This window comes from Otolemur garnettii, unplaced genomic scaffold (assembly GCF_000181295.1).
Source record: "Otolemur garnettii isolate 467f Iridium unplaced genomic scaffold, OtoGar3 scaffold00057, whole genome shotgun sequence".
Classification (NCBI taxonomy): Eukaryota; Metazoa; Chordata; class Mammalia; order Primates; family Galagidae; genus Otolemur; species Otolemur garnettii.
The window spans coordinates 6,187,114-6,206,892 of NW_003852452.1; the positions used below are offsets into that span (position 1 = coordinate 6,187,114).

General features: G+C 39.5%; 1 protein-coding gene across 1 annotated transcript in view; it reads right to left on the reverse strand.

Annotated features, from left to right (window-relative positions):
- ITPR2 (inositol 1,4,5-trisphosphate receptor type 2) overlaps positions 1-19,779 on the reverse strand; it is a 482,247-nt gene that overhangs the window by 251,129 nt on the left and 211,339 nt on the right. Inside the window, exons 29-32 of the mRNA XM_003792467.3 lie at positions 18,006-18,128; positions 16,893-17,093; positions 14,640-14,891; positions 10,590-10,715 (exon numbers count right to left, since the gene is read on the reverse strand). Of these exons, the coding sequence (XP_003792515.1) occupies positions 10,590-10,715; positions 14,640-14,891; positions 16,893-17,093; positions 18,006-18,128 (702 nt within the window). The remainder of the gene's footprint in view (positions 1-10,589; positions 10,716-14,639; positions 14,892-16,892; positions 17,094-18,005; positions 18,129-19,779) is intronic.

Here is a 19,779-nt window from a genome sequence, read left to right on the forward strand (position 1 = left end):
CTTGAGCCCAGGAGTAATCCTGGTTGCTGTAAGCTGTGATGCCACAGCACTCTACCCAGGGCAACAGCTTGAGGCTCTGTCTCAAAACAAAAGGATTCCTATTGATTTAAATTGCTTGGGTGGCAACTCTGTACAATGCGACATTGAACAAAGAATTGAAGGAGGAAGCAGCCATGGAAGTTTCCGGGGCAAGAGCAAGTAAAAACTGCTCAGCTGCTGCAGGGACGGGGGTACGCAGGACAGCCTTGTTCCTGATGGACAGGAATGCATATTCTTTAAGTGGAGACAGTTTAGGGTTTCTAAATGACTTACTGAAGAAGAAAATATTAAGTGAAATTTCTAGACACAATTATTTCTAAATTTCTCCTCTTCATATATGATGTCTCTCCTTTTCTTCTTCTCTAAAAGTGACTACTCTTCAAAGATGACAGACTGTGCTAAATAAGTTATCACGTGATAGAGCAGCACTGCCCAGCAGGACTTCCTGCCATTATGGAAATCTTCAAAATAGGATATGTCCACATCGTAGCCATCTGACACATGAGCTAACCAAGCACTTGCAACATGGCTAGTGCACCTGAGAAGTTCAATTTATCCAAATGAAAAACTAAATTTCAATAGCCACATGTGTCATATGGCTACCCTACAGGGCAGGGTAGCTCTGGACCAGTAACATACTTTTGATCATATAGATCAAGGCGTACAAATTTCAACGATCCTTTTAGTATTCCTCACAGACTGTAAAAATATTCCTTTAAATATCTATGGTGTTATCTCATATGTATTTTAACTTATATTCCTTTATTTACTCATAAGGCCAAAACTCTCTCAAACACATGCTTTCTACATGTCCTTTTACATGAATCATCTACTCATATTCAACTGGCTGTCGTAAATTCTAAATTCATTTTTGAAAAAGACAACATTTCTATAATATCAATATATATTAATTGTAGCAACTCAGAAAAAATCCAGGAAAATGTAAATTGGAAAGTGAAAACTATCCGTAATCCTACACTTCAGATAAAAAACTATGATTAACATTTTGTAATCTTTTCTTCTAATCTTTTTGCTCTGCCATATACATTTAACACAATTAAAATCATTCCTGGATAATCATATCTTCCTTTCTACACTTCATACTCAATTATTAGTATTTCTCACGTTATTAAAAATTCTCAAAAAATAATTTCAATAATGCTAACAGCTAAATTATAGACATAATTTATTTAATCATTTCTCTAATATTAAATATTTAAAATATTTCCTACTTGTATATTAGTATAAAAGTATACTGAACTTCTTTGACTATAAATTCTTTATGGCATTTCTAATTACTTTCCAAGGACAGATTCTTAGAAGATAAATTACTTGACACATTAAAAAGGCAGGGGTTTTATTTTAATCCATTACCAAAATCTACATAAAATTTTATTCTCATCAAGAGGTCATGTAAACGTATACCTCAAATCATCACCAACATTTAATATTATCTTTTCAATCTTACGACTTCAAGGGGTTCTCAAACCTTTTAAATAGGGGGGCCAGTTCACTGTCCCTCAGAACATAGGAGGGCAGACTTCAGGCCCAGGACCAGTGGGCTGCTAAGCAGGACAGGCAGTGGCAGCAAAAACACCCAGTGGGGCCAGTGGGGCCAGTGCCCTACTCCTTTGAGCCACAGGCACCTCCCCTCCCCCCTTGTATTATTTTTAAAATTATTAACAGTTTAACATTTTTTCAAGTGATTTATTAACTACTTGTATTTTCTCTTCTATAAACCATGAATGCCTGGTTTTGCCCATTTTCTTATTAAATTAATAGAATTTTTCTTAGCAATGTACACAACTTCTTTTTTTTAAACTTTTTTCTGCCACTTCCAGATATTTCTTTCTTTATTTATTTTTGAGACAGAGTCTCACTTTATCACCCCCTAGTAGAGTGCCATGGTGGCATAGCTCACAGCAACCTCAGACTCTTGGGCTCAACCAATCCTCTTGCCTCATCTTCCCTAATAGCTGGGACTACAGGCACCAGCCACAATGCCCAGCTTTCTTCAGAGATGGGGTTTCACTCTAGCTCAGGATGGTCTCAACCTGTAATCTCAGGAGATCCACCCACCTTGGCCTCCCAGAGTACAAGGATTACAGGCGTGAGCCACCACACCTGGCCTAATGTACGTAACTTCTTTATGTGACAGTTATTACCTTTTTTTTAAAAGTACACAGTAACTTTTTCCATTTCAATGTTTTTATGTACTTGCCATGTATAATGCACATGTTTTTGCCCAAATTTTGAGGGGAAAATAGGGCTATGCACAAGTTGGAAGCAGGGGCACCCAGTGGGCCTCCAAGGGCCACTGTACTCTCCACGTAGGCACACGGTTCCAGTCCAAGAGGATCCACGATAGGGTGGGAGCGGGCCAGAGTAGCTTCTTCTGAGTGCCACAGGCAGGGAGGGGGGAGCAATGGGCCTGGTGAGACAGGCAGTGGCCATACAGGGTGAGGACCTGCCCACACAGAGGAGACCCTGATCCCTGCACAAGCCCCAGGGACCTGCCTGGCTACTTGCAGACAGAGCAGCCTCAGAAGCTTCTGCCCACCCTGGCCCCAACTTGTCGAGGAAGGAAGGGCTCTGAGGAGAAAGGGAAGGAGCAGACTTCACCAAGTGGGCAGATGCGGGAGGGTGGTATGATGTGCACATTTACCGGAGGTGGGTTAGCCCTCCCCAGATGTGTCTCTCCTGGCTGAGAGCCAGCCACTTCCTCAAGGGGTATTTTCCTGAAAGTCTGAACCAAAAATATAGGTGCACATTATACATAGGACTACAGTTTTACATAGCAAAATATGGTAAGTATTAAATTTTTAAACAGTGAAATGTCTGTGATTTTCCCTTGCTAATTTTATCTATTGCTTTTACTAAAAAAGATCTTTCTTATGCAAAGGCAGATAAATATTCATTTACATTCCCATCCATTTTTATTGTTTCAGGGGTTTTTTTTACATTATCTCTAAAATTCATTGCCATTATTGCTATTACATGTGAGTTTATTTGACCCCAAATAGCCAGCGTTGTCAATAGTCATACTGATTCAGTTCAAATGAATAATTTTGTTGAGTGTCTATTTCATGCTAAGAATGTTCAACATACTTGGGATCCATCAGTGAACAAAGTAAACAAAAATCACTATCTTCATGGTGTTTCTATTATCAAGTTAATAATCCAAGGTAGGCAACCTACAGCCCATGGGTCAAATCTAGTGGCACCCATTCATTTACATATTATCCATGGCTCCCTTCCCCAAAGCAAGTGCTTTAACAGTTGTGACAGTGGCTTACAGAGTTGAAATGTTTATCATCTTGCTTTTTATAGAAAAAAATTCGCCATTCCCTAAAAATAACCAATCCCTTCTCATTAACAGGTGATAGTTTATTATACATTAAGATCTTACAAAGGTAAAAATCTGTCTCTGGATGTTTATTTCATTCCACTGATACGCCTACTTAATTCTGTGCTAAGACCACACTTATTTTGTTTCCAAATCCACTTTTGAAATATTTTTAAATTCCTATGACATTTATTTGTTCCATAAATATTGACTGAGCATCTACTATGTGTGAGACCCTGTTCCAGATCAGGCACGCAGCAGTGAACAAAACAGATGAAATCCCCACCTTTCATTTGTTTCTACTGAAACAAATACAAACACACATATAAAAATCAGCTGGTAATGAGCTCTAGGAAGAAAAACCAGGCAAGTGCAGGGAGCACAGAGAAAAGAGGCTGTTACTTCATACAGGGTGGGCAGTGAAGGCCTCTCTGAAGAAGGAAGAAGTTAGGACAACTGGGAGTCGAGCATCCCAGGATAATGCGAGGGAGCTGAGACAGCATGCTCGGCACACCGGAGGACCTGCAAGGCATGGAACAGGGAGCTAGCTCAGGGGAGAATAAGAGGACAAGGGCAGGGGCAGGACTAGAGGCCAAATCATGCAGACTTTCACTCCGGGTTAGACAGGAAGTCACTGGAGGAGCCTGAGCAGAGGAGTGGCCTGAAACAACAGTCACTTTCTTCTTCTTCTCCTCCTCCTCCTCCAGTCATTATGGCTGCCACATAGAGAAGAGATAGAGGGGAGAAAATCCATCTAATCCCATCAAATTAAAGAACTGAGAGTGTTTCAAGGTACATACAACCCTTATCTCCCACCTATTTACTTGGTAAATTAAATAAAGGCAGAAAATGGCTCAAGTGATCTATCTGGAAGTAAAATACACCAATCTGTCTTGTAAGCAATGACTGACGGGGCACTGACACGACACTGAGTTAGGGGCACCTCCTACATCCTTCTCCATCAAATTTCATTTTGTCAGTACATTACTTAGGGGTTGGTCATTATAGGACCATGACATGGATGGCAAAATTGGGTACATCTTCAAAGAAAATGTATAGCCTGAGGCTAACACTGATCACAGTCCACTCCCCCCATGTGCTTTCTAATAACGGCTCAGATCCCCTCACCTAGGAACAACAATCAGTTATAAAGAAGAGCATTTCTACCCTACCAACACCAATTTCAGCTGCACTGGGACCTAGATCAAAGTGGGCTGTCATTAAACGCTCTGAAAGACAGTGCAACAACTTTCATGGGTCTCATAGCTTTGCTGCCTTCCCACATCTGGATACTTACAGAACATGGATCAGAATGGAATATGTATGTGAAACTCTATAGCACCAACTTACTAAAAACAATCTTTTGGGGAAGATTTTTATATATGGGTCTTAGTGAGATCAAAGATGGGATGCAAACTAGAAATTGAAAGATACTAATACTGGTGACATTAGACAGCTTTACTCAAAAACAAAAAGGTTCTAGATGTGCTGGCTCCAGAAAAACATAAGAAGAAAGGTGCATGGCCATATGAGTGCCAATACATACTGACATTTCATTTCCCTTTTAAACAAAATTGTTCTCCAAATTTATACTACAATAAAATTGTGGTGGCCAAACCCTGCCCGAAGTACAGGGTTGCATCCTGAATGTCATATTATTAAACAGAAATACAGTAATCCTAGCTCTCTGGGAGGCTGAGCTTGAACTCAGGAGTTCAAGACCAGCCTAAGCAAGAGAAAACCTCATCTCTAAAAAATAGCTGGGCATGGTAGAGCTATTCAGGAGGCTGAGGCAAGAGGATCGCTTGAGCCCAAGAGTTTGAGGTTGCTGTGAGCTATGACACCACAGCACTCTACTGAGGGTGACAAAGTGAGAGTCTGTCTTGAAAACAAAAACAAAAACAAAACAAACAACAGAAACAGAGACAGACCAAAGAGAATCCAAAAGTATGCTGAAACACAGATCCCAGAAACCACATCAGAAGAGCAACTCGTGGAGAAAACAAGAGAAGACATGAGGGCTGTCATAAAATATTTGGGAAGCTGTTGGAGAAAACCACCACCAGGATTAGGATGCAGGACACTTTCCACTCTCTCACTAGCTAAGCGAGTCCCCTAGCAAATGATCTCTCTGGAACCCACAGGCAAAATTATGAGGTCAGCTCAGATGACCTTATGTTCCTTTAAGTTATACAATTTTATCATCTCAAAGTAGATAACTAATGAGGAAAACAGTGAGAAGGTGTTTATGGTAAACACCTGCATCTTTGTTTAGCTGAACTGTTAACGCTGCTGCAGAAAAAAGAACTAGGTAAAAATTATAAGTAAAAATTTGACTCAATATAAGAGCTTTTAACAATTAAAGCTGTGTAATCATGAAACTAATTGTCTCAAAAAGTCATAAGGTCATTGTCAATGGAAATATCTAAGGAGGTGATGGAGGCTATGAGCTGGATATGCTATGACTGTTTGAGTCTGACTTATCAAACTCCTTTCCCCCAGACTGCCTTGACCATTTCTCAGTGATGTAAAGCAACTGTTCCAAGATTTCACAGTTTTGTCAAACACCTGAGTTTCATCTCATACGTGGCTATCTATTTATGTCAACTACTGTCGTGCATGTTCAGCTGCATGGACATGGTTTCTAGCTCGTGCCTGAGTGGGACAGGCTTCCTTTTGGTCATCCTCAGTATTATCTGGTACAGGTCTTGGGGATGCATCTCATTATTACTTAAAAGGCTACATAGAACCTTATAATAATCCTGGGGATGACGACATGAACGATGTTACCAACTCTCTTACTAGGTGTTAGCATGTGCTAAGAGTTTCATACCCATTATCTCATTGGATCTTCCCACTAACCCAATGAGGAATGTGTTAATATTGTGCTCATTTTACAAATAAGGAAACCCAGGTGCCAAGGGAGTAAGTACCTTGCCCAAGATAACTGAGCAGAGTTAAGGTAGATAACTTCTGAGAGGCAGAATCTGGACTTGAACCCTGCTCTGGCTAATTCCTGTGACATCGCCTACTCTTACCCACTGGGCTCTTTGGCAGTGATTCTTAGAGTATAGTCCTCACACCAGAAGCTGCAGCGTCACCTGGGAACTTGTTAAAAATGCAAAGTCTCGTGTGGACTGAATCAGAAACTCTAGGGACAGGACCCAGCCATCTGTGTTTTAACAAGCCCGCAAGATAATTCTATGCTCACTAAAGTTTGAAAACTGCTCCACTGACCTAAAACTTTGCCCAAAAGACCACATTCTCCTCATTTAACCATATTTCCTTTTGTAACTTGAATTTGAAACTCTGTGGTAGCTCCTTTCTCTTTCTTCAGGGAAAGAGAAATCCCAGATACAGAAAAGTCAGGTTTCCTTTTTTTCCCCTGAAACAGGAAGGGTGATTTCCTATCAAACCTAATGGAGGGATTAGTGAGCTGCTGCTTTAACATGTAAATAAGAGAGAAACAAGAAGGAAATAACTATTTTTGCAGCATAGGTAAACTGCTGTGATTGGAGGTAAAGAGAGCATAGGCCAACATCTTAAAATTCCCCTAAAGCAGTGGTTCTCAATCTTCCTAATGCCACAATGTATTTTCATTGTTAAAAAGGAGTCCCGACCCACAGGATGAGAACTGCTTCCCTGGAGCCTTTACAAAATGAATAGTATTGATTATATACTCAATTAAAATAATTAAAATAAAAATCTTTCCTACATGTGCACTTTTTAAAAAAAAAGAATATAAGGCCACGCTCACGCCTGTAATTCTAGCACTCTGGGAGGCCGAGGTGAGTGGACTGTCTGAGCTCATAGGTTCAAGACCAGCCTGAGCCAGAGCAAGACCTTGTCTCTAAAAATAGCCGGGCATTGTGGTAGGTGCCTGTAGTCCCAGCTACTCGGAGGCTGAAGCAAGAGAATCACTTGAGCCCAAGAGTTTGAGGTTGCTGTGAGCTGTGATGCCACAGCACTCCACCAAGGGCAACAAAGTGAGACTCTATCTCAAAAATAAATACATAAATGAGATAAATAAATCTTCATACTTTCGCCTGGTGAATACATCAACAGAAAGAGTGTTTCCAAGATGGTGTAATCAATGGCAGTTGTAGGGATCACAGTGAAACCTGCCCTTTTCCCTTTGGTTGGTTAGCCAAAAGATCAACTCACATTTATGGTAGATTAATAAGAGAAAGGTTTATTTCCAAATACCATGCACAGGGGGGAAATCACAAGAATGATTACCCAAAGTCTCAGTGATGGTCAGAGACTTTTCAAGATGCTTTTTAGAAGGGAGGCCGGAGAGTGTGAAAAGTATACCTGCAGCTAGTGGTTGCTAAGGGGGATGTGTATAGATGGGTGGACACAGATTGAATTGCAGATTAGCCTGAGAGACAGGCCTGGTACTTCAAATGACCTTAGGGCCAGGTCTATTTGTATGCAATAAGGAATCAGCAGCCTTTTCTGATTTTAAATCAGGTTACTCAGGTTTTATAGAGGAGAGGCCAGTGCTTTCTGATCATGAATAGCCTTTTAATTCTAAACAGTCTTTATACCAAGGAATCATACTTTGGGGTGAAATTTCCTTAGTTCCTTCGGAGTTATCATCAGCTTTTCTTGGCTTAAAAAATAAAAATCCTTTCCACTTTATAGCTCATGCTGCCTAGAATATGACCTTGGTCTTTTTTCAAGCTTATCTTTAGTCCATAGCACTGTGCAACTCTGCAAATCAGTCTAAAATCTCTTTCATATCTTCCTGCACATGCGATTTCAAAGCTCAGTCATTGGCATATAAGCCTCCTTTAATTCAAGGTCTGCAGATACCTCTAGCTGGTCAGATACAAGCTTTTCTCAAGGTCAATGGGGATACATATGAATGTTATGCTAAATGCCACATAAAACACAGTGATTGCTCTACAGGTACAGATTCACCTGGGAAAGCTAGTTAAGTGGCCTTTAGTAGCACAGAAATGGAGTAAAATAGGAACTACCTTACTTCACAGATGCTACACCATGCCAAAACTATTATAAAATAAGCACGTTTTGTTAGGTTATTGCCTCAGAAAGTCCCTTCCCCCCAAAAAGCCCCTTCCTGCCTTTAAAGTTACAACTCCTCCCTAGCACAGGGAGTGGCCTGCTTACCTCATCACCCTGTCCCAATTTCCTGCTGCCCGCCCCTAATGGCTCGGTCCACTGGAAGAATAACTCCTTATTGGTTATCCCACCAGCCCATCACCATTCTAAAACTTCCCTATATAATATGCTTTCCCCCCTAACCCCGCCTTCTTTCTCTCTTTCTCTCCCATCTCCCTCCTCACTCTTCTCCACTCTCTCTTCTCTTCCCCACTCTCTCCTTATCTCTCTCCCCTCTTTTCTCTCCTCTTCTCTCCTCCTCGGTGCTGCTCTGCAGCCTCCCTCCCCCACCAATAAAGACCTTTCGTACAAGCCTTGGTGATCTGAAATCTCTGCCAGTCGAAGTGCCTCTCTTTCACATTTCACCTAGAAACTCTGACTGAATAAAAAGAGTTCCTGGTCTGGAATAGGGTGTCCTGGGATATCTGGGTCTGCAGTTACATGTTCATTCCAATATCTACTCTGTCATCTCTCCTTTCAGAAAGCAGTGTGGGGAAACAGTGGACTAATGAGCAGATAACAGGTAGCATCCATTCCTGAAACATCATGGAATTATGGACTTCACTAGTCCCTCCCTTCCACATCTGCCTCCTTCTTGAGTCCTACATAAAGCTATGGGCCCTCAGGAATGCAGGAAGACCAAGGGGACAGGGACAGGCCACCACAGTGCGTATTAGATGTAAGGAATAATTTACACACCATCTTCCACTAGTGAAACCCTATTGGAACATCCTGTCCTGTAACTTTAAAGGGAAAACTAGAGAAGATTTAACAGAAGCAAAAAAAAAAAAAAAAAAAGACTAAAATAATAGACCCCAGACATTATAATAATTCAGTATCCAAAAGAAAAGGCTAAGATGTGCTGAAGAAAATTGTTATCTATTTTCCTTTCTCCATTTATTTATTTACTCAATATCAACAGAGCAAAAACAACTGTTGGAAGTATCTAAAAAATGCCAACCAGGTCCACATATCCTCAGCAGTGTCCCCCAACAAAACAAACAAGAGGACGTGGACTCTAAAAGCAAAATATATTTTGGCTGACATGACTGAAACATCAGTGATTAAATGACTAGTGCATGCTTCCAAGGAAGACCTTGAGTAGAATACAGTGGGTGGTGCTAAGTCCTCAGGACTCGGTGGAAGGCCCTTTGCCTGAAAGCAGTAGTTAAAAACTCTTCAGGTCTCTTTCATCCGAGGTTCATAACTGTATTCACAAGAAGAGGCTAAATTAAGGTGACCAGAAGTCCCCTTTTTGCCGGGACAGTCCTGATTTTTAATAATTTGTCCCACATCCTGCTGTGTTTTTTAAAAAGTCCCAATTTTTGGAAAGAATGCAGGATAATTTAGGGAAGGGCAGGACAACAGGAGGGAATATACAGTCTTCGCCTGCTGAAAAGGTTGATGTAACTCCATTTGGGAATGAAGAGGTTAATGTAACTTCATTTGGAAATGAAAAGGCTAATGTAAACTCCCTACTCCCTCCTGGACAAGAGCGCCCTACTCCTTTGAGCCACAGGCTCCGCCCTATACATAATATTTTTTAATGTATTATATTTGTAAATTGTACTTATGTTGAGATTAAAAATATGTATATTACAATACTATTTTTGCATCCTATGAAAATTTTTGTTGCTCCATATAGACCAAATTTTTAATTAAAAACCTCCCCCCCCAAAAAAAGAACCTCCCCCCACCAAGTCAATGGTATCCCACTTTACCAATGATAAAATCTGGTCACCTTAGGCTAAATGCAAACTGACCTCTGACAAGTTATCTTCTCCAAACAATGTAAAAAGTCCACAAGATGCCACTTAATAACAGACAAACAGAGTTAGTTGTAAAGGTAAAAATGAACACTTTATCTCTTGCTATATACGCTGGCGTAGGTATTTTTGTGTATAGTCACTCATTAAATCTCACTCACAATCTTGTGAAACTTCATCACAACTTCAGGAGTGTAAGGAATGAAATCAATAGGAGTGGACTTAATTGTAAGTTTTCATCTAGATGCTTAATATAAATACATGTTGACAACCTATACGAAAAGTGAAATGGTATTTAAAGTGTAACTTACCCTTGCCATATCCACCAAGAAGTTCTCAAATAATTTCCATATGTGATTACTTGTATAGATTTCTTTCATTTCCACTTCGGTGTCAACGTAACAGTGATTAACGAAGTTCACGTAAGCAATTTTAACCTGTGTAAGTTTCAAATACAAAAGACAGTTTTCTTTACTGTGCATTCTTGAGTATCAATTATGAAAGGTCAACATAAAATCTGTGTTCGTTCTTATAGTAGATTAGAACATGTTTTGTGTCTACCGAGAAAGCACCTCCATTTCCCTTCTTTTGCTAACATAACCCACTGACCCAGCAGTGAACACTTGGCTTACCACTCCACCCCGGGGTCCAGTGACTGGTGTGAGAACAGGCACCTCCCTCAAACCAAGCCTATCAGACTTGAGACACAGGAGTCAGAAATCCTCACTCTTCCTCTCCCTCCTGTCCTCCCCACCTCCTCTTTCTTTCCTTCTTTTCTTCTCTCTTTCTTTCTTTCTTTTTTTTTTCTCATTACTAAAGTGAAACAAAAAACAAACCTGAACTTCTAGAAACCATCTTCTCCAGGTACACGGAAGAAAGTTATGCCCAGAAGAGAATGAGGCAGAAGGAAGAGGGGGAAAGGAACAAGAGATGGAAGGAATTCTGACGCTATTTGACCTCTGGATCCATCTGAATAGACATCCTTCAAATTCCCAAGTACAGGAGCCAATAAAATTCCCTTTGTTTCGTTTAAACTAGTTTAAGTTAGGTTTCTATCAATTGTAACCAAGAGGGTCCTGATGTAAAGGTAATATTGCTAAAGTTTTTAATTTTTTTTTTCTAGAGACAGAGTCTCACTTTATCGCCCTCAGTAGAGTGCTGTGGCATCACAGCACACAGCTCACAGCAACCTCCAACTCCTGGGCTTAGATGATTCTCTTGCCTCAGCTTCCCAAGTAGCTGGGACTACAGGCACCTGCCACAATGCCTGGCTATTTTTTTGTTGCAGTTTGGCCGGGGCCGGATTTGAACCCACCACCCTCGGTATATGGGGCCAGTGCCCTATTCACTGAGCCGCAGGAGCCACCCTAAAGTTTTTAATTTTTTAATTGACACATAATAATTATACATATTGGGGAAAAACATAATGATGTTGTGATATATTTAACATATAGTGATCGTACAGGTATAATTAGCAAATCTGTCATCTCAAACATCTTCATACTGGGAATGTTCTCCTTCTAGCTACTTGAAATTAAATAGTACATTACTGCTAACTCCTACAGTGTTACAGAGCACCAGACCTTATTCCTTCTACCTAACTGTAGCTCTGTATCCTTTAAAAAAATTTCCGTATCCTTCCTTCCCTCACCCCTCTCCAGCCTCTTTTATCTTCTGCACTACATTTTACTTCTATAAGATCAACCTTTTTCAGTTTCCACATGTGAGTGAGAACATGTGGTGTTTAACTTTCTATTCCTGGCTTAATTCACGTCACATAACACCCTCCAATTCCAATCATCTTGCCACAAATGACCAGAATTCATTCCTCTTTCACGGCTGAATAGCACTGCATTGTCTACATACACCACATTTTCTTTATGTGTTGTTGGACATCTAGATTGATTCCCTATTATGAATCGTGCTGCAATAAACAGATGTCTCTTCAATAGACTGATTTCCACTCCTTCTGATAAACTCACAGTAGTGAGCCTGCTGGATCATATGGTACTTCTAGATGTAGTTTTTTTTGAGGCACCTTCATAATAGCTGTACTAGTTTATATTCCCACCAATTGTGAATGAGTGTTTAAATATGTTGACTTAATAATATTTCATTGTTGTTAAAAAATATTTAGATTTCTTCTTTTAAGAAGACACAATCTCATAGTTTATTAATAAAAAAATTATATTACTATAAGATATAAATTCCTTTCCAGAATTAGCAAAATTCATCATAAATATTGATATGATAAAAGATAAATGATAAAAATACAGCATTTCTAAGTATACAGTTTTTCATTTTTTTTTTGTTTGTTTTGTTTTGTTTTTCTGAGACAGAGTCTCACTTTGGTCACCCTTAGTAGAGTGCTGTGGCATTAGAGTTCACAACAACCTCAAACTCCTGAGATGAAGTGATTCTCTTGCCTCAAGCCTCCCAAGTAACTGAGACTACAGGCACCGGCCACAACGCCCAACTATTTTTGGAGACAAGGTCTCTCTCTGGCTGAGGCTGATCTTGAACCTGTGAGCTCAGGCAATCCATCCACCTTGGCCTCCCTAGTGATGGGATTACAGGCGTGAGCCACCACGCCTAGCCTCTTCATTTGCATTTTTAAATTTCTTCTGTTATAAAAATCTGATGAAGGATATAAATCTTCCCAGAAAAACCATACACTATAAAAATCATGTGAACAATTTCAGGGGATTCATGGAATGCAAGTTAGACTCACAAGGAATGGAGGACCAGTTTCCATGCCCAAGTGACTCCCTGTGCTTGACTGAGGTCTAACCAAACAATCAACAGCAGGTGCCTGTGTCAGGCTGGGCACAGGGCAGGGAGAACGTGAGCCATCCCACCCATATCACAACCTCTATGTCGGCAGCTAGCAATTACTCAGTGTCTGCTGTGTGCCACACACCCTCAGCCTTCAGTATGTATTATCTTATTTAATTTAACCCTCTAGCAATCCTATCAGGAACAAATTATCACAAAGTGATAATTATTTCACTTTAAAATGGTCAAAATTGAAGATTAGAAAGATTACGAAACCTGTTGGAGTCACACAACTAGGAAGTCACAGATCCAGGTTTCTGACTGATTCTTTAATTCACTTGCTCATGCATTGAAAACCTATTTATTGAGTGTAGGCTCCAGCTCATGTAAGATCATGGTGAGCTGAAAAAGACCTGGTTATTACCTTCATAAGGAGTATAAGTTGGGGCAAGGGTATAAAGGCTACAGATGTTAACTAATAAAATTAAACTTCAAATTAGAGACTCTGATACATTTTCTAAAGAAGTCAGGGAAGTCTTCCCTGAAGAAGGTAGGCTTGAATTGGGATCTGAAGGATGAAGATGAGTCACTTAGATGAATATAAGAGGCAAGAGTGGTACAGTCACAGGGAACTGCAAGTGGGGAAAAAAGATAGCTGGGACCAGGATCTCAAATGGAACAGAACTCGGGAATACCATCATGGCACTATACTTCCTCTCTTTGCCATCTTATTACAGACCAATTGAGGTACAAAGTACCTTGAACTGAGGTGGCAACGATTCTACAAAATTTCACAAAAATATAATCTCGAGTCCATCACTAGAGAGGACTACACTATTTGAAAGTTGGAAAGTAAACATCATCCGACACCTTTTTAAGTTACTGTGCTTAAGTCTTTGGTTTTATATCGTTTTCAGCATCCTATCACACATTTTTAAACTTTGCAACAATACATCACAACAATAAAAAAGAAAGAAATCATTGCAATGTGTACATTCCTGGAAGCCGCATGAAGAGAATCCTGCTGGCAAATAGCCAGCTTCTACCTGGCTTTTTTCTACCATCAGAGCCAAAACCAGGACAAAGAACAAAAGATGACATGCGAATAAAGCAAAATATGTGTGTCTATTTTCAAAAATGCGCCTATTCCAGATAGCCAGGTAAACTTGTAGATTTTAATACATGGTCCTGCAACAGCACTTCCCCGCCTCTCCAGTCGATGATTACGAATCCTTTATCCAGCACCTGCTTTATGCTCAAGAACAAACTGGACATTACAAGTAAAGCTTTCTGTGTAATCACATTGCCGTGTTTAGAATCTATGAGACTTGCATAGTAGCTTCCACTAAACTAACAGTAGTTATACTTTTAAAAAGTTCGTCCTCTTTCATAACTCCTTTTAGAATATCTTATTAAAAAGTAGACATTTTATGCTATTTAAAATTTTCCGAATTATATAGCTAAATACAATTCCTTAACGTAGTATATGATCTCATTATAAATATTTGTATGAGACACTTCTAGACTCAGATAAACTCTGAAAGTTAATAATGACTCTACAGCTGCTAAGCTTTTGACAGGCTTACCTCAGGGATGCAGTCATCGTGGGTCACCACCCTCACTATGTCGTCCAGGGGCAGAAGGGAATTACACTTGATTTCAGTATAGACATTTTTCCCCTCTGTGCATGCTGCCAACAACTCCACCAGGGTGATGTGGTAGGCTAAGGGGCCACTCTCATCCCCGCGGTCTCTCTCCGAACACATCATATGGAGAAGGATTGGAAATGACGCTCTATCATTGTAAAATATCAGCACATCTTCACCCCCATTTATCAACTGAAACGATAATAAGAGAGTCTACATAGCAGTCCAAATGTTCATCCTTGCAGTTATTTTTAAAGGCTTGCTCTATCTGAAAACACATGTATCTCTCTGCATAAACATAGATAATATTGCAAAAGCAGAGCTATGCCAAGGCAGGGAGGTGAAAGCATGCCAAAGGATCAGTTATGAACGCTATCGAAACCAGTTGGGGAGACATGGGAGCAGCAGATGGGGTAAGAATTAAATGACATAGATGACAGTAAACTGTTCATCAGTGAGTTATCCTGAAATCGAACCTAGAAAAGAACAAAGTTATTTTCCTCCACTTCAAATGGGAGACTCTACCACCAAAGCATGAGAAATTTTATAATTTTACTAAAGCATAATACAAGCCCCCATCCATTTCAACAGTGATTGAAAAAGTAAACAAGACTACTGAGTCAACCACAGCTCCATAAAAATCTGGAACATTCCATGTGTGACGGGAAGGCATCAGCAGAGAAGGGAGGTAAATTCATAGATGGCAGAAATGAGGAGAAAAAAATGGACTTTGAAATGGGAGAGACAGAGAAATGAATAGGTAGGGGCTTTCGGAACATGTATTTTCATTCATATGAAATAAATTTCATTCACATGTAAACATACAATTTTAGTGAAGAATTCCAGCACGTGGCAATTTTATGGCTCAAATTATATAATGTCTTATTGTCCATCTATTATCAGTACCAATTTTATAACCACAATGTGAAATACGTGGTGGGTAACAAAAGACACACAATTTTTCTCATATAGAGATGTATCTAATATACGATATATAATATATTTAAATTGAAAACATTTGTATCGATAAGCCAATTAATTGGCTTCTTTTGAAAGTCTTGTAAGAGAATGTGTATGTGTGAAATACATGTATCACGGATGTGTAAAGAATAACACGGATATTCTTTACACATAACAACACTTCACCCAGTAAGTGTTACGGGATTGGTTCACATATTGGCTGCTTTCCTATTCCAATTCTTTCCTTGGTGGTCATAATACAAAAATCAAATTAGTTCCCATATTAATAGGTAATGAAGAACTATTGTGAAAGTAAGTAAGAAAATGGCAAACCTTACAAGTTCAAATTGTTCCTTAAAACATTCAATAACAATACTTTACATTTAACAATCCAAAGCCTTAAGCTGAATTCATTTTAAGATTTCTACGTAGCAGGATTCGATCATATTGAATCAACCATTCCCCATTTCCCAATTTAAGATATACAGGTATTTATGAACACACCCTCAAACCAATATAATCTACAATGCAATGACTGGAAACCATGAATGGGCAATCAATACGGACCACTAGGGAACCATTAGATCACAGAGCAGTGATTTACCCAAATGGTCTCTTGGAGCTGCCAGTTCTTCAACGTATCACACTTGGTTTCAAGTAACTTACTACATAAATATCGCTCAATGTCAAACATCGGACTGAAAAAGGTAAAATAAATGAAGTATTTCATCCATTCATTTTCCTTAAATTTTTAACTCACTCTAAATAGTAAGTTTCCACATGTTGCAGTAAATCGCTAATGAGTAGTTTTTATTAATAAGTTTGATTTTCTTCAAAGTATACTGCAAACACCCACTGTGCATTTCAGAAACAGAGCGACAAAGGCACAGGAAGACACAGTTCATCTGTCTGTGTTATATTATTGGAAACTCAAAACTATAAAATTTTGTCACTTCCATTCCAAGTAACCTAAAACACTTCATGGAATTTTACCCATTCTTTAAAATATATAAGCTCATTATAGATTTTCTTCAAAAGAAAGACAAATAAGCTCTCAGAAAAAATTAAAACAAATCTTAAGATACTGCTTCACTAGAGTAAAGCAAACTATATTTGTTCTTAAGTAGTTATGATTATTTTCAAATCTATGTTGTTGGGGTTTTTACTTGAAATGAAGAGAAAATACTCATTTCAACACACTGTGTATGTGAAGTTGATGAAATGAAAACATACCTCTGTCATTACCATATCCTGGCACTTCTTCACGTATTTACCATCTGCTTTGACAATTGTTTGCAGAAACCTCAGGTACTCCACGTGGCGGCCGTGCGTCTCGATGCAGTGCACGAAGTGCTGCACGACCCTCTCGCTGATCTCGTTGCACAGATGGTAATTGTTCATGAAGATGTGCCGCATGGTTTCTGCCTCAAGGAGCTAGACACAGAAGAACGTGCCCTTGTGATTCTGACAAGATCAAGCGTCCGTTCTGTAGTTTAGACTAATTCCCCTGCTTGTGATCAGTTTCCTGTTTTATATGAAGCCGCAGTGAATTTTCTGCGCAAATCTTTTACAAAACGCAATGAGATCATTAACCATGAAAAGAAAACCAAGCTAACAAAGAAATTTAGTTGGAGAATGGAACTTATTATCATAAAGCGCATCATGTTGCCAACAGTGCGAAGTTTTTTTGGAGACAGGGTCTCACTCTATTGCAAGGGTTAGTGCAGTGGCATCATCACAGCTCATGGCAACCTTAAACTTTTGGGTTCAAGTGATCTTCCCAAGTAGCTAGGACTACAAGCACCTGCCACCAGGCCTGGCTAATTTTTCTGTTTTTAGTAGAGAGGGGGTCTCACTTTTGCTCAGACTGGTCTTGAACTCAGCTCAAGTGATCCTCCCACCTTGGCCTCTCAGAGTGCCAGGATTACTGGCATGAGCCACCATGCCCAGCCAGGCAATAGTTGAGATTAATTTAAAACTCAAAGTTAGCTCTTCCCTAAGATCCACTCAAGCACATTTTACAGACCAGGGCAACCTCCAGCTTTGAGTTGCCAATATTTATCTTACTCCTGGTATGAATAGAGTTAGTTCCTTGTTCTACCAGAATCTTTTCCCTAATATTAAACTATACACATACAAATGAAGTTATCATTTGCATGTAAAATTCATGTAAAGTTTTCAAGTTTCTTTAAAAGTTTCCTTAATAGAAATGCAAAACATTTGCTTTTAGGGAGAGAATCCTTATGGGGGAAAAAAAAAGTGAGATGATGATTACTAAAATTCTATTCATTAATGTTCTAAAACAAATTGGATGCACGCTTAACTGTAAGTCACTAAAATACTTACACCCGGAGTTAAAAACAAATTCAGGTGTTTATGAAGAAGAACTTGATTCTGTGGATTCCCTCGACAGAAATTCTGCAGGAACGTATGGGCCAGATTCATCACTTCATTCATCTTCTCATCGTTCTGTAAGACAGAGAGGAGTGTGTGGCACAGAGAAACAAGCAGGGGAGAGTGAATGTGACCAAAAGTACGTGTTTTCACCCATGATCCATTTTCCTCTCCCCTTTCTCTGGGCCCTTCATTTTTCACTGCTCTCCAGGTTACCTCTCCTGTCCCTCCCCTGTTTCCTAGATCTTCTTCACCTTCTCTGTTTTCCCGCCTGTGTCTGCTCTGCTCCACTCTGTCAACCCCCATTTGTCCACAGCCCATCTCTCTCTCCCCCGTCTTTCTGGTCCACCACCGCATTACCCCTCTGCAGAGAACCTCCTCCTTCTCCCCTGCCTTTCTCCACCTCTCCGCCCTGATCTCACTTCTCCTCCCTGCTCTGCTGTAACCTCCCAACCCTCTAATTCTTCCTCTTCCAAAACATCCCCCTTTCCTAGTGTGTGTGTATATCTGGCTCAGTTTCCTTTTTCCTCTGTTTTTCTCCACCGTCTCCATCCCTCCTTCTTATACCTCTTCCTTCCTCCTGTTCCTCCTAACATCTATTCCTTCTCCTCTCCTGCTCCTGCCTCCCTCTTCTCCCATTCTGCCCTCACTTTTTCTTCCTCTCCACTCACGTTCCCTCCTCCACCCTGTGAACTTTCTCTCTTTCTTCATATTTCTCAATTCTCCTCACTCCCATCTTTTCACTATTTACCTAGTGTCTTATTTCCACCTATTTCTTCTTCCTTTTCTCCTCAAGTTCTCCCCTCCTCTTTCCCTCTCCTTATCTTTGTCCTCCTCTCCTTTATCTCTTCTTCCTTAACACTCTTAAGTAGCTTTCTTCATTCCCTGTCATTTTCCAAAGTCTTAAAATATGCTACTATCATCTGCTTATAAGAATCTGTGCACAGTGCAATGGGACATTTCAAACTAAGAGTATAGTATAAATGTCTTACCACAACAAATAAGTAAATGAGATGGCAGCTCTGTTAATCAGTTTGATTTAAGCATTTCACATTGTATGTCAAATCAGTACATTTGAGACCCCATAAATGTACACAGTTATGAGATAAAAAAAAAAATCTTAATAAGAAACCTAAGTCCCAAAACTCACAGAGAATTCAAAGCTCTATTCCTAACAGTGGTCTCAGATGTTATCACTGAAACCACTTAAAATTCCCCTGTCCCACTTGTCAAGTGGTCACTATGTTAGAGATCCAAATGGACTCATGTCTGAGTGGTAGTTCACAGTACATGAATTTAATGTTTACTAACCTAGAGGGTCTATGGTTTATGTAACCAAATAAGCAGCTTAAGTTCATTAATATACCTATTTCTTCATATTTAACATAGGGATGAATTAACTAGCCTAATGAATAAGTTAAAGAAACTGCATTCCTAAATAAAAACATAAAAAAGTTTTATTTCAAAATACACTAACAGATATCAAAGGGATTTCAATTCCAGAAACACCGAATTCCTACTGAAAAACTGGCCAGTACAGAAAAATATCAGGGCCAATTCTCCTGTGTTTCAAATTTCTTTGATACTTTGGTCTTATTCTTTTGTTTATTTCTTATCAATCTAGTTCTTCCAACTGAGAAAACACAAAACCAAAAAGTAGTAACAAAAGACTCAATGCTAAAGTTATATTATTAGAAGGAGGGAACTGATCATACGTCTAACACTT